Genomic DNA, 23,617 nt, shown 5'->3' with positions numbered 1-23,617 from the left:
ATTAACATTACAAGTACATGCTAAGGAATATATGAATTTAAATGTCCTCTGACTGTGGCCATTTTCACCATGAGCACTTTAACATTTACACTTTTACATAAGTAATATTTCACCTGTAGGACTTTAACTTGTTAAGGATGTAATTTTTTCTTGTGGTACTCGTACTTTTACTTGAGATAAGGATGTGAGCAACTCTACACCACTGTAAAAATGTCCTTATATGAGCTCTTTTGACATTACAGCAGAGTGTTCTCCCTCCTGCTGCATGCACTTCCTCGATTGTGTATAAATGGGATATAGTCTATAGAGTGTGTTTATGCGTGAAGCCTGCGTATACATATCAAACCCAGCAGGTTATAGCTCTGGCATTGTGTGTGACTGCTGCCCTACAGACTCCTCTGACCTGCTTCTTACACGGTGTTTCCACAGGAGAAGACAGAGCCGTACTTCATTGGGATCTTCTGCTTCGAGGCGGGGATCAAGCTGCTGGCCCTCGGTTTTGTTTTCCATAAAGGCTCGTACCTGAGGAACGGCTGGAACGTCATGGACTTCATAGTTGTGCTCAGTGGGTGAGTGACATCACTTGGTCTCTGTGACAACCTGGAAGCGAGAAATGTTTGTTGTAAACTTTGTCGACAGATTCGGAAGTTACGCCTTGCCAAGCATACTGGTGAAATCTGTTTTTGGAGGAGGAACAAATATCAGTCCCCTCTAACTAACCAACTTTTTTTTTCGCCATCTCCATCCACTCTGACTGTGCGCCAGTCATATCAGAGCAAAGCAACTGCACTTAGACTTCGTATTGGCAGTAGCGTCTGAACTTCTCACAGAGCGTTCCTCCTGTTTTTTTCTTCCATCGTGATGCTTAATAGCTCTTCTTCTTCTTCAATGCAGTCATTGCTGGGAAAAGCACAGGTGTGACTAATAACATTAACGATGGCTCACTTCCATGTAAGCCATTCATTCCAGTGAGCCGGTGTGCACAATACCAGGACCCCGGAGCTGGCTCACCTAAATGGAATGCAGCCATCGTTAGCATTATTAATTACACCTGTATTTTTCTTACTATGGTGTGTGAAAATGCCTACTGTGAAAAAGGTCAATTAGACTACTGTTAAAGGAGGATTAAAGTGTTATTTGCTGTTATTGTTGAGGATGTTATGAATTGTGGATGTTTTTTATAGTTACAAGGGCCAACATTTGTCCCAACCTGCTACTCATATAGTATATACTGTCACTGTCTCGCTACTAGTAAAACTGTTGCATGGCTACATTTCAGCATACTTTCATGTCAGACTTGTGTTGTGTGGAGACGTAGCAGTGCAGATACCAGAGGTGTTGACTCGAGTCACATGACTTGGACTCCATATTTGATGACTTAAGACATGTCAAAATCAAAAAAGACTTGATTTAAAGTATGTCTTTTAAAGAAAACGTGCCATGAATTATTTCATTTTCCTCAAGCAGCTAATGTTGATGCGATTCATTCCCCGCAAATCAACACTGAATTTCCATAATTAACTTTGAACCAATCTGACAGCATCCAATCCCACTGCAGAGGAGAACCATGAAAACTACAGGGCGCTAGTTGGTATCAGAGATAATTTTGTTTGCGTACAAAAACTATGCAGTGTTCAACAAAAATGAATTGCTATCCAAAACCTGACAAAGAAAGGACAGGAACATACAGAAATCATTCTGTTGCGTCCCTGGTTAATAGTGCAGTATGTTATGAAAGTGCAATTTCAGCACTACTTTGTTTACGATTAAGTTCAGTCGCACTTTTTTTAAACAAATAAATACAAATTTTAAATCTAATATATTATTACTCTGTTGTTAGAATGGCACTATGTTCGGTGAAAAGCATGACTTGTTTCAGACTCAAAACTCAAAGTTTAGGACTTGGGATTTGACTTGCACTTGTCAGTCTTGACTTGGGTCTTGCCTGTCTTGACTTTGGACTTGAGTCCAAAGACTTGAGACTCACTTGTGACTTGCAGAACAATGACTTTGTCCCTCCTCTGGCAGATACTGTTGGTATCAGCACAGGGGAACTGCCCATTGTTCCGACCATATTAAACTCATTGTTCCGAAGTCCGTTCCGAAATCATCATGATGCCCTGTGGTTAAGGTCTGGTTAGGTTTAGGCACAAAAACCACTTGGTTAGGGTCAGGAAAAGATCATGGTGTGGGTTAAAATGAAAAAGAAAGTGACAAACACATAAGCCGTGAGCCTGCTTCACCTCAAGCCTTTCCCAGCTGACCCAGAGCCGGTCGCGGCGCACCATCAAGGCAGAAATACGCCCGCCGGGAGCCGTTCAGCACCACGGACCATCGGACTAATGGGCTGTCGGACCAATGACACGGACCCCCAGCACAGTAGCTTGTAATGGATTAGCTTACAGTAGCTCTGCCAACCAGCTATAGCCATTATACTTTTAGCTGCCAATGTGTTGCTCTCTTTATACAACTAATGACATTTGTTGCATTGCTGGTCACATTGCTGGGTTTGAGAAACTTTGTTTATAGAGGCATTTATGTCGTACATAACATCAGTCAGTCAGTCAGTCAGTCCTGTCATCTTCTCATGCTAACTTCTGCTCCACTAGCTTCTATAACATCTAAGGGTTTATTTAAATTGACTCTGACAAACCTGAAACACTTGTTTTTCCTCCATATTCTTAACTGCATTCTTAGTATAACTTATAACAATGATTATATATCTAGCATTAAACAGCATCTGATTATTTTTAGACACAGGAGCCTCAGCATGGCAGCAGAAGCTAGCAGAGCAGAAGCTAACTGAAGTAGAGTTTGGCTTCCTGTACAGGACCAGATGACTAGTGAGTAAGTGTTTCTCTGATGTGCTGCTGTGTTTGCATATTACCAGTGATGTATTGCCATATGGTGGGGCTATATTTCTGATAAAAGTCGCTAGTGTAGGCTTCAGTATGACTGGCTGAAATCAGCAGCTAGTTAGCAGTGCTAATAATAAGTGATGTGGCGGTTCCTCACTGTGACTGTGTCTTCCACTCTGCAGAAGGAGTGTCCACTATTGTTTGTTTGTTAAATACCCCTGAATATTGATATCATCATCAACGTCTTCATTTTTCATTCTCCAGTCTTTGAGCAGCAGTTTGCTCTGATGGCCAACAAGCTAGGCGATCTGACAAGAATAAAATAAGCATTTTATATGTCTTCAGAGAATAAAGGGACCAATTATGAAGACAAATATCTGCAAAATCCTGAAAATGTAAATCCAAATCTAAACTTGATCTCTAACCTTATATTTCATCACAACCATTTTAAGCTCCAAGAAACCTCAAGGATAAGCTGGCATTCTTCTTCTACATTATTTCTTGCCGTAAACAAAGCAAATGGAGAGACCAAAACAACGATGTGTTCGTCCGTCTCTGAATATTTGTGGCGTTCCACGACAAACCCATTCTTTCCGTGCCTGGAAGCTCATGTTTTATTTGCTCCAGCAGATGCTTCTGGTCCATGGATGCATAAAGAAAACTGGATACAACATTTGAGGCGAGGCCCTGTTCATTCCTCAGTGGCGCACGGAGCTAGAAAAGTCACATATTTAATTACCCCAATGATTGGCACTTCTTCCACATTGTGTGGCCCATATAGCAGTCGCACAACAGACTTCCAGCTGAACCGTCTACTTTCGGCTTAGCACACTGCTGACTTTAATGGAGATAAAATGATTAAGCTCTTTGCCCTTCTAGTTTTTCCAAATGTTATTGAACCGAATGAATCAAATTCTGATCTTCTGAAATCTGAAATTACCCTGATCTTTTGCATCGTGGTGCCCCCAAAGCAGGCGCACTAGAGACTTGTGGCAGCTGTAGGGCTGTCCCGAATACCATTTTTTAACATTCAGGGCGGCGGTGGTGGACTCCGGGGTTTTTTCGGACCTAATTGTATTGCGGAGTTTTGCACAGCGGCGACTGGATCTTTTCTCTCAAACCACAAAAAAATGTGATGGCACAACAGTCTCCTTCAGTACATTATTCTATGCTTTCTTTTGATTTTCACATTGGCTAGTCATCCTGTTTAATTTGTCTTCTGATTAAATCGGAACCGCTGAAACAAGTTGTAAGAAGCCTCTGCAAGTAACTGGTTGCTGGCAGACACTCTGTGCTGCAATAAAATGGTTACTCAGCAGTGCCGTGCACTGTAGAGCTGATACGCTGCTGGTTCTGCTGGCCTGAATAGAATATAATGTCTATAGCCTGACTGTTGTGTGTACAGCCTTATAGACTGAGCTGAGTAGTGATGCGCAGGTCGACCCGTAACCCGCGGGACCCGCAGGACCCGCAAATGGACCTGCGGGTCGGGCAGCAGTGATCGTCTGTTTAATTGGTCTGTAAATGATATTTTGACATTATTGGCTATTACTGTCATGGCATCCGAAGGTACTGATGCGTTGAGCAGGTGACAGTCCGCGGTCGTTTTCAAAACACACTTGTGTCACGCACTCCAAAAGAAACTTGTTGAAACTTTAAACAATAATTTATTGTACAAAACGGGGGAAACAAACGTTGACAAAAACGGTTCCATAATTCATATTAAATTCAAAAGATAATGAAAAAACAGCTACAAGTTAGAGGGAATAGTGATAAAGTGGTAAAACTTGGCATTGATCCACAGCCTCAGACGGATGCACTCAAGCGTGCTGTGCGCACAAGCTCATTTGGTAGGCTATACTATATTTTCACATTTTTAACAATGCAATTTAAAATTGATAACTTACATTTACCAACGACAAAAAGACTACATTTAGCACCAAAAAAATATGAAAAACAAACAAACAAAAAAAAGTAAATAAACGAATATCGAATACCAAATTTTCATAACGAATACCTACCCATAGAAATGAATATTCGAATATCCGAATATTTGGGTACAGCCCTAGGCAGCTGAGTAGCTAACTTCCAGTTTAGCCCCCCACTAACTTGAATTGGGATGAAAATCATTTAGTCATGCTGCTCTTGTAGACTTCATAGATATTATCAGACCGAATATCAGACCAAATAGATCAAATTCAAACAGTGAAATGAGTCATTTTGTGAGGATTGTGACGTTATAAAAAGTATCCACTGATTTACAGACGTCACTTTTGCCCTTTAAGTCTATGAGAAAGAGTATTTTTGGGCCAAAGGGCATCATCAAATGATACATGTAATTCCGCTGTTAGGCCACTACGCAATGGGCTTCAAAGCTTCCCTTGGGGGCCTGGTCTGGTTCCCGTCTCCTCTGGATGATTTCCAGCAGCCTGAGATGTGCTGGGCCAATCATAACCCTTAAACTAATATAGGGGGTTTGAGATGAAGAAGAGGAGCTCCATTGAAGCACCGCAAACACAATCAAGATGGCTGCAGTTGATGTTGAACTTTCTGTTGAAGCTGTTATTGAGTCAGTATTGGACCATTCTCGGAACCCATCACCTGTATTCAACGTCTGACTTCTGGCAGACGGCGATACAGCCTCTGGGGGCAGACCCCCGATTTTTTGGCATTCCGGTTTGATTTGGGCGGAGGAGGCGAATTTCCGTTTCCGACTTCCGTTTATATATAAGTAAATATGCTGAACCATTGCGATGGATTCAGAGTTTGCAGTGACGCCAGTTATGTTCCGCCTCGTTAGTTCACCGCACGGACCGTTTAACCTGGCAACAACTGCAGCCAGCTCAAACGTGATTGGTCAATATCACGCGGACTACAAACAACCTACAACCGGAAACCAGGGCTCTTCTGCTCTTCTTCCAGAGGCAAGATCTCCGGGGTTTGCCTACAGACTCTACATTCACTGAATGTAGAGTCTGTATATAGAGACTAGTATTGGACAAACTGGATGGTATATGTTTGTTAAAATAGGAACAATAAACTTAGGCCTAAAGCTTTTCTTGAGAAGAAAGATGTATTTGCCGTACCTCCAAAAAGATTTGGCAAAAGTTAAATATAGCTGTATACAATATAGGTGTCACCCCTTCTCTGCACACTGTATTCTGTTTACATGTTTCTGTCGCCCTGGCTTTTTTCTGCCCTTATGATCTGTGATTGTCCATCTACAGTGGGTGGACCTGGTCACTGGTCACTCGGCGCTGTGGCACATGTTAATAATCTGTTGATGTCATCCCTTTGAAATTAAAAATGAACGAAAAGGTTTTTCCTACTACAGACATCTGATTTTAACATTTCACAAAGATAAAATTTAAGAAAAGAAAGTTGAGTAATTTCCTGAAAGCAGCTGGGACCTGTAGTTTTTACCACGCTTCAGTCAAACAGGAGTAAATAGTGCATTTGTCGGGGGCTATTTTCAGCCACAGATCAATACACATTCGGTGCTCTAGTGAGTATTTCCAGCAGCAGGATGGTGTATGGGGGATCAGCTCAAAATACACTCCAGGTTATTTCAGTGAAGGAATATGTCACCCAGAGCAAGGATGTGGCTCATTGATGTGATTCTGGACAACAATGGAGGTCTGTGGCTCAGAGGAGGAAGTGATCACCTCATGGCCACACAGACTTCTAGTTGATTATGGTCTTTTCATGGGATTTGTTTGCAACAAAAATATAGAATACTGCCAGCATTATCCTGACTACCTTTCTAGCTGAAGGTCAGCAAAGCAGCCTTTGAATATTAAGCTGTAACTCTTCACAGTTTGTGTTTTTGCATATATGTGTGTGTGTGTGCCTGGAGGTATGTCTCAACCTGCTCTCATTTAATTTTGAATTTAGCTGAACTCCGTGATGAATTACAAACTTCACTGATTGTATGAGAGAGTGGGGGGTGGAAAAAAAACTTTTAAATTAATGCTCAGCAACTGATTCTGCAATTAATTTTGACAGAATTCATTTTTACTTTACCAGGCTGTGGCTGGCGAACCAAGAGATTAATTTTGAGACACTGATTGTCAAGTTATGTTGGTGCATTCATGCATGTGACGCTGTTTGTGTTAACGTTTATCAATATTGTTGCCATGCGTGCTGCTCGTACTGCATTTTAAAGGCTTCTAATCCCCGCACGCTGCACCTCATGTCTGACACACGGTTAGCCGTGGTCGACCCTGTAGGAAGGTCTTTGTTGTTGATGTGTTGTTGTTGATTTTTCCTCTGTGAGCGTATAGACACTACATACATCCAGAGAAAAACACAACACATAAATGCAAGAAAATGTGTGTTTCTATGGTACAGTCAGGCTCTGCAGTCAGTGATAGGTGGGTGGATAAGTGGATTGGCAGTTGTGTCTAAAACCTGCTTCGGTTCGCCCCCAGGACCTCTGTGAATTAAATGTGAATGCAGCGCTGAAGATGTTATGCAAAAGCATTGAACGAACGGATGGATGGTTGAGAGAAAGCGACAAGAAAGGCGAGGGGAAACAAGGGGTAAAGAGGACAATGGAGGGACAGAAAAACCACAATGAGAGACTTCATTTGTTCCCTTTAAGATTGTGTTTTAGTGAATAATTGCGCAGGAGTTAAGCATTGTTACCAGTCATATGCTGTTTATGGATAAGTGTACAGTATTCAGAATGCAGGGAAGATTGCTGTTGGCGTGTTGACATCTCATTTCAACCTGACACCCACATCTTTCTCTTTCTCAGTATCTCTTATTTCTCTGTCTGTCTTTCTATCCTGCTGTCTCTCTCTCTCCCTCTCTGCCTCTTACATAAAAGGCACATCAGCATCACGTTTGCAGACCAGTTAGTGCCGGCCTGAAAGCTCAACAGCTGCGTTGTTGACAGATTTGAATTTACAAGGTTGGAGCGATCAGTCGGTTTTAATAATCGGCTCTGAACAGTTGTTACCTTAACAGTACTGGCTGCTTTAGTGGGATGCTTTGAAATTCTCTCATTAGGCATCCGTCAGAGTTTGCAACGGAACATTTTGCTTTCAGTTTCTCAATAAATGGCTCATTAGCCGAAAGAAGAAAAGCACCGTTTGGTACAAAGCAACAGCTCGTTATTCACAATCCTTTGACTAGTTGTGGATTTAAAACTGTTTTTTGATGTGCAGTGCTGACCACGCAGAGCTGGAGAAACATGTCAGTAAAATGATATTTTCCAATATTTCATAGGCATTCGGGACAACCTGTAATTTAAATCTTGAAGTGCTCCGATGATATGAAAATGCAGGGTGTAATAATTTAATATAAATTGTCAAGCAGGCTTTTAATTTGTAGTTTCCACTTTTTCACAGTGAGGGTAGTTACAATGTAATTTTCAAGTCAAACATCTATAGAAAAGGGGTCTGAGCAACAAACACTGAATTTCCTGCTCTCTGGTGAATTTTTAATTGCCTTTTCATGGTGCAGATGGCTTTAATTTTGTCAGAAAAAAAGTCCTCGGCTACTTTCGTGTTTATTTTGGGGGGACAAATGCACATGTGCACAAATATTGAGTGGGACATGTCCCCCAAGTCCCCCCGACATCTACACAAAATCCGTAATGATATGAATAAATATGCTGCTTGTATGTTTTCAAGCTTTAATTCTGCTGTGGATTTATTACAACCAACTCGATGACCACTTTTGTCTTTAACCAGTCGCCCATCAAGCACACAAAAAGTGAGTGTTTCTAAAATTAGAGATTTGGCGTAGGATTTCACTTGAAGGCCAGTTGTGCAAGTTGTGTAACAGTTTGATGGAGTTCAGGGAGTTCAGCGCGAGCTGTGGTGTGGACCCAATTACAGTCCTCCAAAAACACATTGGTGGGAAGTTGAGAATGTGTGTCTTATGTAACGGCTATTGTCATTATTGATGCTTTTTTTTTTTTTTTTTAACAATTATTTTCTTAGGTAACTGATTAATTGTTCTATAAAATACCCCCCATCCCGTCCTCTACATGTGACATAAAGGAAAAAGTACAGGATTTAATCACCTTGACATATTTAAAATGTGTGTCCGTCCAACCAACAATCCAAACCCCATAGAAATGTTCATGTTTGAGATGGCAGAACAAGCTCAGTTTTATCATTCTTGTCTGTGTGTCTGTGGGGATGAAGCCTTTCATGAATTACAGACACTATGATACTGTATGCTTGACTTGCACTTGTCAATTTTGATGTCGTGAGTTGTGTTTATATCCAATAATATTAATTTGCTCAAGTAGTCTTCGTACAAGATTGGAGCAAAATTTTGACTATTAGTGGTTGGAAGTTACGAGGAAACAGTTTGAAAGGTTTTTGGTGAGGCTATCAATGCAGTTCACCTTAAAGAGGACATAATCAATACTTCTAAAGTCACAGTGTTTTGAATCACCATGTGCTAACAATGTGAAAGGAGTCATTACCGTCTAAATCTGCAGCTCCACTTTGACTTAACTGAGCTTTGTAGCAAGTTTCAGGTCATTGTTTCGCTGCCCAGACCAGAACTTTGCTGTTTTGGTTCACTCTATGTCGTCTTTAGCAGCTTTGTTTTTTAGCAAAAAGCTTTGAAACCCCACTGTCCACCACCTGCTCAACACCAAACAGCAGACTGACACAGTTAGCAACTAGCTGGTGAACATAATGGAGTATTTAGCAGCTAAAGAACCAGATATCTCCATGTGGAGTTGGTAGGGACCAAAACAGGGCTGAAAGAGGCCTAATAGTGGACTGTTTGCCAACAGGTAAACCATATCAACTTTAAAGGTGATGATATGTCAGTGGTGTGTTTACAGCTTGTTTACACTGCCCCCAAGTGGCCAATAAAATCAGTTACTGCGAGTTTCCCCCAAGACCCCAAGAACAGTGTGGGGCCTTGAAGCCAATTTGACACTATGGCCAAATGTGGGATTACAACTTGGAGTTTGTCATGTGATGCCATGGAGCCCAAAGATTACTGTAGGAGCCAGAATTCTTTTGGTCACTTTCAATTCCAGTAGTTGTAATTGGCGCAGGGATGTGATTTCACATTATTTTACCTATTCATTCACTGGCTTAGAAAAAGAGGGTCCGATACTTTCTGTTGACGGTAATATCACATACTGTAATGTTTTGTTTCATCTCATTTTGCTTCAGTTATCCCAGTTGTTTGTTTAATAAACCACCAGGAAACACATCTCTGGACTTCAGCATGAATTTCTATGAACGAGTCGCAGTTAGGAGCCCACTCAGCCTCCTGGCGGCTTTGTTCATTGATAGTAGTCGCTACACTTAAATTGTGAAAGAGACGTCTGTAAATCAGTGGGTGACAAAATAACTCTTTTCACTGTCAGAATTAAATCTATTCAGTCGGATAACGTTTCTAAAGTCTATGAAAGCCGCACGATTAAACATTTTTTATCCCCATTGAAGTTAGCAGAGTGCTAAACTGGAAGTTAGCTGCTTGGCTGCCACAAGTCTAGTGCGTGCTTTACGGGCACCACGAAGCGGAAAATCCGGGTAATTTCACACCATGGAAATCAAGAGTTTTGGCGTCAGGCCCTATTGAACAACTTTCATAGGAATGAATAAGGCCCCGCCTCCAATACTGTATCCCATTTTCTTTATACATCCATGGTTTCCCCTCTGACCACTCCTGAAAGTGAAGTTACTCCAAAAAATGTGGAGTTTGTGTGGCTTCTATAGACTCAAGTGAAGTTAAGCTCCTCTCATACAGTTGAACTAAGTCACTTAGAGTGTAAAATGCACAGTGTCCTCGGTGTACTTTCTGCAGCCTACAGATCATCTCGCCCAGTTCCAGCCACAGCTGGTAACTGACGACCTGGTTTCCTGCCACCTATCTGACACATTTTCTGGTAGCACATATGCTGCTCTGCTCTCCTCTCTCCCTCTCTATCTCTCTCAAACACACACACACACACACACACACACACACACACACACACACACTGGTGGCACAGCACAAGTAAGTCAGACTTAAAAGAAAACACACATGTGTCATAGAGGCCGGTTGGGAATAAAATCGAGGCCACTGGGCCAACGCTGGCGGCATTCATTCCATTTCATATTAATGAATTGCTAGAAGCGAATCTGCTGGGACACTGAGCTCAATTAAAATCCTTAATCTGAGCGAAGAGTGTGTAGCAAAAAGGACAACAGCTAGAACAACTTACCCACAAACCAATTTAATTCACGGATTCCTAAAATGGTCAATTATATCCTGCGGCAAAAAGATTGGCACAGGTGGATGTGATGCTTTGATTAGCAATGAGAAGTCTCCCAAATGACGTGTGTGTGTGTGTGTGTGTGTGTGTGTGTGTGTGTGTGCTTGTTACTCTATTTAGGTACAAACTGTTGCCGGTAAACCTCTTGCCCTCATGTTGTTTGATTAGTCCTGACAAACTCGACTGATATCGATCCCAGGTGTCACCGTCAGCTTCCCAACACGTTGTATGACGGATATCAGCTTTCCCTCGTTGCCCCAGTCTGCTGTCCCTCTTACACAGTGTGATAGTTTGCTAAAATCGTTGCTCTTTATACTGGATGAATAATACAACTGGGTGGGAGTTGGGAGTGATTCATTAGCCATCTGTCACAAAGACAGACACACAGAAGTGAGTCTGTCTTTGCACGGCAAAGCACTTTTCATCTGTATCGTTTAATGTGTAGGTGCATGTATGTATGGATTTTTTTTGTGTGTGTGTGTGTGTGTCACCTCTGAGTTTCCATCAACACAGTGCAACATGGAAATTTTAGTTGATTGCCAGAAAACCCAAAAAACAACCAGTGCTGGATTTCTGCTGTCTGGCCCCACTTTTTCTGTGTGATGTGTTCGATTGTGGTGATATTCGCATGACTTTTTGGGGGGGAAATGCACCATATAAGAAAATAAAAACAAAATAATTACAATCTTTAAACCAGAGTTTTACACAGGGCACACACATTTGAAATCAACCTAAAACCAAATAACTCTCAGTGACCCCCGAGGGACTCTCTTGGCCTCTGGAGCCAGTTGCTCCAGCTATTCATAGATTCAAATTTAGCCTAGTTGAAGTGTAAGTGTTTAATAAATGGAGATTTGAGCATCACTAAACTGAAACAGGTTGTGTCAAACAAAGTACTTCATACATGAAGTGTAGTTGTTACTAAAATGTTAGGTAAATCTGTTCCATAGCTAACAGAGATAACCATGGAGGTGTTATTACATCTGGATACTGGACTGTAACTGCATTCACATTTAATTCACGCCTATTTAGTCCAATGAGAACTGCTCACTTGGCGCCTAGCATGGATGTACAATGAGATCTGGATACAGCGTGGCAGAAGAGGCCCTGTTCATTCCAGTGAGAGTTGCTCAGTGGCACATGAAGACAAAATGGTTCAACTGCCACGTATAAAATTACCTGGATAATTGGCACTGCTTCTGCAATTGCCTCTGCACTGCACAGCCTATAGAGCAGGCGCTATAGAGACTTCCGCCAGCTGAGTCGGTCACTTCAGCTGCTCGTCTTCCCACCCATTACCACATTACCCCCATCCTTTATAACCTCCACTGGCTCCCCATCTCCCAGCATGTCCACTTCAAACTCCTCATCATCACCTATAGAGCCCTCCACAACCCGGCTCCCCCCTACCTGTATGAGCTCCTCCACCGGCACACTCCCTCCCACACTCTTGGGTCTGCTGATACCAACCTCCTGTCCCCTCCTACAAGGACTAACCACCGCACCTGGAGGGACAGGGCTTTCTCCATTGCTGCTCCCACCCTCTGGAACTCACTCCTGAAATACATCAGAAAGAAATCCCTCAAGAAATTCCTCAAAACACACCTCTTCAAAACTGCCTACAACCTCTAAAACAACTGTGTTCCTCTTCTCGCTTTCGGCATTGTTTTTCATCTTGTGGATTATTTCATGTTTGTTTTTTCTTTTGTTTTGTTTTGTTCTTATTCTATGTAAAGTGTCTTTGAGTATCCAGAAAAGCGCTCTACAAATCCAATGTATTATTATTAATATTACTTCCGGTTTGTCACCCCTTTAAAATGGTGAAGATAAATTTAATCGATCATGTGGTTCTTCTAGACTTTCCAAATGTTATCGGGCTCAAATGGATTTAATCCTGATGGTAAAACGAGTCATTTTCGGGGTTTGTGACACTCAAAAAAGTTTATCCACGGATATACAGACATTTTTTTAAAAAAAGTAGAAATAAAAAATTGGCCTCAAGCCGGCGCATGCACCAAAAAACTTTCTAGTTTCTGGGTTAACGTCCAGAATATGCCGCCCACTGAATATGCCGCCCACTGAATATGCCGCCCACTGAATATGCACAGTAGTGTTTCTCCTTTGTCTCTGCTCAGCCCAAAGACTTAACATTGTGATGACATCACGGATTTTTTAATTTTTTCTCAGCTAGAGGAATGTTTTACAAATATAAATTATGCACAGATCAAAAAATCAGAATGTATACAGCCACAGTGGATCTTGCAGTTCAAGCTGTCCATTAAACAGTTTCACAGATACCATGGCAACTCCACAAGTGGCCACTGGGAAAAATTGGAAGTAAGGCTGAGCGACGCTCCTGGTGGGATTACTGAAAATGCCATATATTTAATATATGACATATTTAGAGTGAAGAGTAAAATATGTAATGAGATACAGTTGGCACACCCTGATTAAAACAATGTTTAATAATAAATAAGTTTTTGAATTGTATCTCACAAAAATAAACACTATGTATGTGTTTATGTAAATTGCTATCTTATGCTAAAAACTGTTAGCTACATTATAACAGATATTGTCATCCAACTGTATGAATGATGGAATATATTTCCCCTTGATATATATTGTTTGACTGCCTTTCTTTATTTTGGTAGTTGTGTTAGTTAATTGCTTTTGAATGGATGATGCTACAGATGTTTTAACTGACTTACACACTACTAAAGCCGCTACTAGCTAAGGCAGTGCTCAGGTTTTAATGATGCAACTTGATTTAGAAAATAAATAATTTGAAACTAGCTAGATGTCACCAAGACTTTAGGAAGGGCTTTGCACACAAAGCTTGTAACAGCTGGTGCAACCCAGTCCTGGAGGTCTGGGGTCTGTTGCTCTGGGTAATCCAGCCTTGTCTCTTCGTGCAGCCTGAGTGTCAGACTGACAAGCCTACTCAGTTGAGTGGGCGGGTCTATGGTCTGGAACCAGGCTAGTCTTCGTGTACATGGTTGTAAATTAGTGTGATCTATCTGTATGTGGCACATGATCAGCACTGCAGCCACAAGTGTGTCAACTAGTCAGTGACATCAAAAAACAAATTCAGGAGAAGAAAGACGAAACTTTAAGATCTCTTGTGCCAGATGTTTTACAGGACGGCTGCAGTGGTCTCAGCTCTAATTTTGCTCTCATAATTGAACTGAAAAAACAATAGCTTACAGTCCCAGGTGGGTTTTCTTTGGGAAAACATACACCCAGCCGATTTTTCTATGACTAATAGTGAATAAATGTTTTTTTTAATGTAATCCCGAATCAACAGAGCAGTAATGATGTTGCCATTAAACACACAGTTAATGTTTTTTTCCAGATTTAAGTCAAAGCCATTAATTTGTTGACGTATTATGTTGATGTTGATTCAGCTGCATATTACCATATGCAGAGCTGTGCTGAGATGGTGAGCAACGTGATGCTGCTGATTACTGTAGTTTTTGGTGGTGTTCATAGTGTAGGTGGAGGTGTGTGGGAGAGGCTGCATTCTGTGCATGTAATGAATTCAGCCTCTCCAGAGCCAGTTTGGTATAATACTGTGCAACAGTGCTTCACTTAAAGAGCCAACGAGGAAGAGATTAGCCTCTCAGTATGAACATTAACTCGCTGCTGGATTGTTACAGTGTTGAATCTGTAGAGGGGTGTGTGTTTGTGTAGCTGTCTTATGTGTTGTATTGTCTCTTTATTGTACTGAAAGCTCTGATAAAGTGATGCATTTTTCTGTCTGCATCAATTTCATTACAAAGTCTTTATACCGAGTGAATTTTCACTCCTGCAAAATTGGAGTTTTTATGTAGGGTGCTGGAAAAATGCAGGAGAAACAAGGCAAGGCAAATGTAGTTATACAGAACAATCAAACATTTAAACTATTAAAGGAGCTGAAAACAAACTTTAAAAGAAAAGAAAACGTGGACATGAATACAAAGTTAGAGGCAGTCTTGAAGTGACAAAAGACAGTTACCCAATCTTTCTTCTCACTCTTTGAACAGCAAGCAACTTTACAGAGAATCTGAGAAGTCTGTTTTATGTGCAAAAAAGGTCAGCAATATATTTTAAGATTATGCCATTTACTGGTTTTTATTAAATACTCTCTTTCTCTGTCAGGATCCTGGTGGCATCATTCCGATCTGTATGAGTTCATTTAAGATTTTTGGGGTTAACCAGGAAACAGGGAATCACAGTAATCTGGTGGTGTAGGCCATATTAGTCGGCAAGCTCCTTATTACGATCAATACAAATACTAGGCCTTAGTAGGGAGCAGATGAGGAAGTGAGGTGACATAAAATAAAATCAACAAAGTCTGCATAATGTTGTATAAAATAAAAAAAAATCCTAATAGGGTCAGCGGAGGGGTGGTTGATGGGTCAAACAAGTACAGGACTTCCACCCAGGAGACCAGTGTTTGTGGCCTAAAGTCAATGTTGTCTTCAAAGTCTTTTTTCTTTTATTGATAATGTAGCCTGGTATGCTAGTATGTAGCATAATGGGCAAGGGCAGGGGTAGGCAACCAGTGGCCCCGGAAACATATGCAGCTCTTTAGCCTCTCTCCAGTACCTCCCTGAGGCTTTGAGAAAAAAAATCATATGGAAACGAACAACGGTCATTGTTGGCTGCCTAAAGAAATTCTCCTGTTGTAAAAATGTGTAACCTATAAATGGAATAAAAAAAACAAAATCTTTCAACATTTCAACAGCTAACATGCGCGTCATACGTCAACGGCCTGGCACCTTTTCTTCTGAATTTTGCCAAACCTCAATAGCGGTGGCTTGTCTCTAGTCTCCCCAGCTAAGCTAGCTGTGGACTCCAAATCCCAAAAAGGAAAAGTTCTAGAGGAATATAGAGAATTTAATAATGAGTGGGCAGATTTTTTTGCTTTCAGCATCAATGCTGATAAATTACAAAGTAATAGAATAACTGCAGAGCAGCCGCCTTGTGTTAAAACATAGGTACTGTATGATGATCATTTATGTTGATGTTGTTGATGTTGATAGGCTGATAGGATGTGTTACCTTCGTTGTAAGACTCAATTACGTTTTGTGGCTCCTATCAGATTTTTTTATTACTATTATTGATCAAAATTGGCTCTTTTGATAGTAAAGGTTGCTGACCCCTGGGCTAGTGAAGGATGTTATGTGACGTGATGTCTGTCAAGTGACTCACGTGACATTGTATCAGTGTCAAACATACTTACTTAAAGCCAAACCATGATGTTTTTTTCTAAACTTAACCACCCAGTCTTGTTGCCTAAAAACAGCCACAAGGTTTTACAGCATAAATACAACAGTCACATAATGTTAAGGACGTGTTTAAAACTGCAACCATTACGACGGTTTTATGTTGTTTTGGTGACGGTCATGGGAGACGGGAGTGTTGAGTATGTCAGGTGTTGATGACATGAGATCTATTTTCTGGTTAAATATAAACCAGCCTTGTTACAGAATTGATGTGGTTGCCAAAGGTCAGTGTTTATCAGACCTAAATTCCTGATTTGTTTGGCAGTTTTAATTGACACAGGGGTACGATGAGCACTAATCTGAAAAGAAGTACTTCGGTTTTGTCCCTTTTGAGTTGGATATTAATTTGGTCAATGCACTGACTCTTCAAGAGAGTGATATGTAAAGCTGACTATCATCTGCATAATTATGACAGGTGGAGCTTCACTGATTGCAATTTTCTTGATTGATTCAGATTTCCAATTTTTTTTTTTTGAAGTTTGACCTGCCGATTCTGTTTGTCTACAACTATAGTTGACAGCATCTACAAACATTTTTGTAACATTTCTCTTATCTTTATCTTATATTATTGATCTAAAACAATGTCTTTATCTATTTATTTTCACAAAACGATTTATAAATCAGTATTGCTTTAAAAAAATGTACAGATGTGTGGTTAGTAGGCTATATAATAGCTCCCACTGCTGCAGCGAGCAACGTCTGCTCTCCTCCTGCCTGTCCCACACTGTGTGCACAGTGCAAGGAGAGACCTCTGATGCTGATGGCAGAAGAGCAGGTCACTGTGATTACTCTGAGCTGCATGCATGAGAATAAATTACAGCTTTTTCCCTGATGGCCACTAAATTTGTTGCTAGAGGCTTTTTAGAAATAAAGTCTTTAAGAGGGGGGCGTGACAAAGTGTTGGTATTTAATGACCTGAGAATGAGAACATGTTACTGTGGCTGTTACAATAGTCTACTGTCTGTGTGCAAGTGACATGAACCATCATGCGGTGCACGCATGTAAATTTCATCTGCACAGCATCAGCTGTATCTGAGACTGACTGGCCGGTGGCTGATCAAGCTGATTTCGGTCACCAGCCGATCAGTCAGTGCATCTCTAATGATAGGAAGTATTGTTATTGTGGATAAAATGAACTAGCGGAAGCAGGTTGAGATTAAATAAATCAGGACCAAGAACTGAACCCTGTGGAACCTCATAGCCATGTAAACCAGTCCCACCTATTTTTTTTATTCATCCAACAATATTTTGTGTTCCCAATGAGGTTAGATGCAAATTGGTCCATACAACATCTCAAGTTAACTGTATAGATATATGTATGTTACTGGGAGCTGTGTCAGTGAATTTTGTTTCTGCAGGAAAACCATTTTTAAACTAAACAAAAGAAAATGCCCACTGTGTGTGTGCAGGGATGATTCATAAGATACCACAAACAGACAGAATATTTGCTTTAATTTTGAGGGGGCCTCTGCTGAATTGTTCATCTGCTCAAAGTGCAGCCTTGAAGGAGCTGTGCTGCTGCCTGCCTTTGTTCAGTGTGTTTGGTTTGAAGGCTATTTCAACAGACTCCCACTCCTCTGCTCCCGCTCTGTCTCAGTGTCTCTCGCTGTGTCGTCTCTTTGTCTGACACACTCACTCACTCACTCACTCACTCACTCACTCAAACCCAATTACTGTTAATAACCACATTACAGTAAAAGCGATTGTTCGGTGTCCTCATTAGTGCCACAAAAGAACAAAAAGCCAAATAGGAAGACTTAATTTGTGTTTATTGTCTGTCGCGTTGATTAATTTACATTAATTTGATTTGATATTCCGTCACCGCTAGCTGTGTCGTTATTTGTCTGTAGAAACGACGCTTCTCACACATGAATCAAATTAAAAGATAGAAATAATGTCAGGCTAAGGTATACACATGCCACAGTGATTTGAAAGACTGACGTATAATGTACAGTAGGTATTTTAATTAGGTCACGGTCTGATCAACCAACTGACGAACAAACTCACATCGCCATCCTTGGTAAAAAAAATCCTTGGTGTTACATATGTGCTCAGGGGCAAGTTAAAGTCTTAAAGGCTGCTTTACAATATGAAGGTGTGGAGTTTCATCGGGTCCTGCCTAAAAGACACAACTGACTTGCATTATGAAAAATGTAACATTTGTGAGCTTGACCCAGGACTTTAAGTCAGAATATCGTGGCCTCTTTAACACTGATATTTGACCGTTCTTGTGAAGTGTCTTTCAGGCGTCTGTCAACTTTACAGAATTTCAACAATAAATTGCTGCAGTACTGCTTTAATATTTGTGTTTCTATATGCACCATATGCGATGAGCAGCTGTGCCACTCTTAGAGATCAGTTTCTTCCAGAGAAGATGGTCTAGCATCTCCTTAAACTCATTGTTGCTTTTAAAGAGGATGAGAGAATTAAATCTGATTGGTCATTACTGAGGCTTGTCACTACTCTACCTGTAAAGTCAAGTCAATAATATACACTGTAATAATACATGCTATCAGTGGTAATCAGTCACTCTTTCACGACAGACTTTGCCCATATGATGGAAGCGATAAGTAATCTCTATAAACAGATATCTGCACATGTTTGCAGATCTGTAGGCAGTGGGACAAGATTTTGGTATCTGAAGTGTTCTGGTTTCTTTCTGTAGTGCAAGTAATGTTGACCAGTTATCAGGGGTGGAAATTAGCACCAGCCACCAACCAAGTGCTCATAAAATATGCAGTTGGCTGCTAGATTTTATTCACTCACCTGCCAAAAAAACAATGGCCATCTATTGAGTGGCTGGTGGATCTTGGAATCCAACAGCCACAGTGACAGGTTATTATGTTTAATTTAGTTCAATTCAATTTAATTTAATTTATTCTTATTTTATTTTATTGTATTTTATTAATTTTAGATTTTATTATGCATTCCTATGCAGATAGGCCTATCTCTTTATAGAGATTAGTCGAAATGGCATGTAAGATGAAATCTTGGCCTGGATATCCGCTGGCTACACCTGATCAACCTGAAATTTTGGCCCTTGCCCTCAGAGGCTTAATCGTCATCATAAGATAGCCAGTGTGTACTAAAAGTTTTCCTCTGCAGCATCTAAATCCATTAAAGGTTTTTTATTTTCAACATTTGTATACCAGTCATATAAGATGTACTTAAACTGAAGTGCATCACCTCAACACAATTCTTAACCAATATATTTAAACCAATATATTTATTTTATATTATTATTATTAGTAGTAGTATTTTATTCTCAACTGAAGTCAAATTTATTTATAAAGCACATTTAAAACCATCCCGCTGACCAAAGTGCTGTACCAAAGGAACAAGCTGCTACAAACACATACAGTACAGGCCAAAAGTTTGGACACACCTTCTCATTCAATGCGTTTTCTTTATTTTCATGACTATTTACATTGTAGATTCTCACTGAAGGCATCAAAACTATGAATGAACACATGTGGAGTTATGTACTTAACAAAAAAAGGTGAAATAACTGAAAACATGTTTTATATTCTAGTTTCTTCAAAATAGCCACCCTTTGCTCTGATTACTGCTTTGCACACTCTTGGCATTCTCTCCATGAGCTTCAAGAGGTAGTCACCTGAAATGGTTTCCACTTCACAGGTGTGCCTTATCAGGGTTAATTAGTGGAATTTCTTGCTTTATCAATGGGGTTGGGACCATCAGTTGTGTTGTGCAGAAGTCAGGTTAATACACAGCCGACAGCCCTATTGGACAACTGTTAAAATTCATATTATGGCAAGAACCAATCAGCTAACTAAAGAAAAACCAGTGGCCATCATTACTTTAAGAAATGAAGGTCAGTCAGTCGGAAAATTGCAAAACTTTAAATGTGTCCCCAAGTGGAGTCGCAAAAACCATCAAGTGCTTCAACGAAACTGGCACACATGAGGACCGACCCAGGAAAGGAAGACCAAGAGTCACCTCTGCTTCTGAGGATAAGTTCATCCGAGTCACCAGCCTCAGAAATCGCAAGTTAACAGCAGCTCAGATCAGAGACCAGATGAATGCCACACAGAGTTCTAGCAGCAGACCCATCTCTAGAACAACAGTTAAGAGGAGACTGCGCGAATCAGGCCTTCATGGTCAAATAGCTGCTAGGAAACCACTGCTAAGGAGAGGCAACAAGCAGAAGAGATTTGTTTGGGCCAAGAAACACAAGGAATGGACATTAGACCAGTGGAAATCTGTGCTTTGGTCTGATGAGTCCAAATTTGAGATCTTTGGTTCCAACCGCCGTGTCTTTGTGAGACGCAGAAAAGGTGAACGGATGGATTCCACATGCCTGGTTCCCACTGTGAAGCATGGAGGAGGAGGTGTGATGGTGTGGGGGTGTTTTGCTGGTGACACTGTTGGGGATTTATTCAAAATTGAAGGCACACTGAACCAGCATGGCTACCACAGCATCCTGCAGCGACATGCCATCCCATCCGGTTTGCGTTTAGTTGGACGATCATTTATTTTTCAACAGGACAATGACCTCAAACACACCTCCAGGCTGTGTAAGGGCTATTTGACCAAGAAGGAGAGTGATGGAGTGCTGCGGCAGATGACCTGGCCTCCACAGTCACCGGACCTGAACCCAATCGAGATGGTTTGGGGTGAGCTGGACCGCAGAGTGAAGGCAAAGGGGCCAACAAGTGATAGACGTAGGTTTTGAGCCTGGACTTAAGAGTCATTGGAGGGAGCAGACACAGCAAAGGCATGATCACCCCTGAGAATTAAGTCTGGTGCGTGGTATAGCCACGTCACCTGATTGTGTCTGTATGTGTTAAATCTTCAGTTGTTGTACTGGAGATGTTGTACATACGAGCACAGATAGATAGATAGATAGATAGATAGATAGATAGATAGATAAGCGTATTTGGGGTGTTGTGTGTTCGGTTGTTTTGATTTGGCACAACAAGATGAGTTAACTTTAGTAATATGGAGCCACTCAGCCACCAAAAGCACATCCTTGTGATGACACACTCTCCAACACCACCAGCTCAAATAGCTCACAATTTAATGTGAAAAGTAAATGCGCACACTTGAATCATGAACATCTTTTAATGTGATTCATTTTTTCAGATGATCTGTGTCCACAGCAGTTGCTCAGGCGTTCCGCACATGGCGTAGCATTAAGCACAGGCAGTGAACTTTTTTTAAAAAAAAAAAGGTCCTGAACACTGTGGTGCGGACTCTGAGCTTTCACCACGTTTGCATGGTTTACCCGCAGTAGTGTGAACGTGGCCTCACTCATTCACTCGCTCATTCGGCCTCTCTCCCTCCCTCCCACTGCTTTCAGGAGAGATTCTGCGTGGGCTTACTCTTGAGTTTCTGCCATGTGCTTTCTACCCCCCTGTTCACACACACACACACACACACACACGCACACATATACACACATTTACCCTCCCCCACACTTCCCAACACTGTCCAAAGATTTTATGAGTTAGTATATTTGTATCTGCGTGTATAACAGAGAGAAATCTGTACAAATCTGGAAAATAATTATGATTTCTAGGATAATTTCCGTTAAAATACTACTGAGCAGATTAGTGGTGGATATTGACCCTCTCAGCAGTGAAAGCTTTAATGGTTATGGGTCATCAAATTGGCTTGGTGGATGTTCAGTTTTTTGGCTGGTTCATTACAGTAATTTTGTATCATTTGTTCTAACATTATCTTTCCCTAATTGAAAGTAACATAAACCAGTCCGTTTGCTGTCACTGCAGGAAACATTCAGATGTGATTTCTGGTGCATGTTGGTAAGATATTGCCTGTCGGTTGCTCCTGTTGCTGTTTTTCATTGTTTGTGTGTGGGTGGAGGGACATCAATGTGTGTGTGGGCAGATGTGAGTAGAGATGCCTGCCAGGTGTATGTAGCTGTGCATTCTTTGTCTCCAACCATACAAGTCTGGTACACTAAATAGATATACTGTATGACATCAGGTCAGTTTATTATTTCCTCTGTTTTTCCTTTAAAATGACTCAACTCCAAAACTGCCCTTGAGTTACATCCATTTGTTGCCTTTCACCTATTTATGTCTTTAAATTTGTCAAACCCCGCAGACAAAAAACATTAATTTCACTAAAAAAAGTGAGGCTTTGTACCAAATTTAGCTAATAATGAATGTCCCTGTAGCATTTCCCCTGTTTTAACCCAAATGTCTTTTTCCTTTTCAGGCCGTCGGAAGTAATATCTATTAATTTAACTGTCACAACAAAATAATACAAGAAAGATAACAATGTACTGTTTGCTGTCTATCAGAAATATGTCAGAATCAAATATACATCATGTGTGTGTGTTATGTCCATCAGGATTCTGGCTACCGCTGGTGCCCACATGAACATCCCAGTCGACCTTCGGACCCTGAGGGCCGTACGAGTGCTGAGACCTCTTAAACTTGTCTCCGGGATCCCCAGTGAGTCACTGCTCTCTGACCCTGCACTGTTAGGTCAAACAAACTGCTATAATTAGGCAAATAACAAGCGATTCGTCTTTGTGGGTGATTTTTAGGACTTTTTCAGTCTGCAGATTTAGTCACTTGAGAATGTGTGTCAGCAGCAGTCAAGACCACCTAAAACGAGACCAAGTCGTGACTGAGAGCAGAGTTAATTGAGACGAGACAATACCAAGATCAGACCAGTGCGAGTCCCACACTACATGACACACTTACGATAAAATGTGGAGCGTACAAACCACAGACGCTCCTCAAATTGATCTGAGAGATCCACGTCCCCATAAAACACCCACTGAAAACAGGATTCCTCATCATCCACCTCTTTGCTGTATATATAGTAGGTGTGTTCTGTAAGTGTACAATCGGTGTGCCCTCCGCAATATTCATTGCCTTATAGAAGCTCAGTTTTAGTAAGTTTTCCAACTTTTGCCAAGAGGGAACTTTAGATATTGCTCCCTAGATTATGTTCACCCAGTTTCATGCAGATCGCTCAAACTTCCTAGGAAGAGATCGACTTTAAGTGTTTTTCAAAAAATTCAAAATGGTGGAAAATCTATATAAGTGGAAGTTATGGGTTCTTGAGGCAAATGTGTTCCTCATGAGGAGAGGCATCTCTGTGCCAAGTTTCATGTCTCTACAACATACGGGGCATGAGATATGCCCATTCAAAGTTTGCAATTTCAGTCGATTGCTACAGCGCCCCCCTTTGGCCAACTGATGTAATATTGCTTCATTGGCATCCTCCCATGACCCTCTACCACTGTGCCA

The 23,617-nt window shown here is 41.0% G+C and overlaps 1 protein-coding gene across 1 annotated transcript in view; it reads left to right on the top strand.

The window, feature by feature from the left end:
• Window positions 1-23,617, top strand: part of LOC125901916 (voltage-dependent R-type calcium channel subunit alpha-1E-like) — a 94,522-nt gene that overhangs the window by 21,320 nt on the left and 49,585 nt on the right. Inside the window, exons 5-6 of the mRNA XM_049597935.1 lie at window positions 430-569; window positions 22,707-22,810. Of these exons, the coding sequence (XP_049453892.1) occupies window positions 430-569; window positions 22,707-22,810 (244 nt within the window). The remainder of the gene's footprint in view (window positions 1-429; window positions 570-22,706; window positions 22,811-23,617) is intronic.

This window comes from Epinephelus fuscoguttatus, linkage group LG15 (assembly GCF_011397635.1).
Source record: "Epinephelus fuscoguttatus linkage group LG15, E.fuscoguttatus.final_Chr_v1".
NCBI classification, from domain to species: Eukaryota; Metazoa; Chordata; class Actinopteri; order Perciformes; family Serranidae; genus Epinephelus; species Epinephelus fuscoguttatus.
The sequence above is the reverse complement of the archived record's forward strand: the minus strand, read 5'-3'. Positions and strand labels throughout refer to the sequence as shown.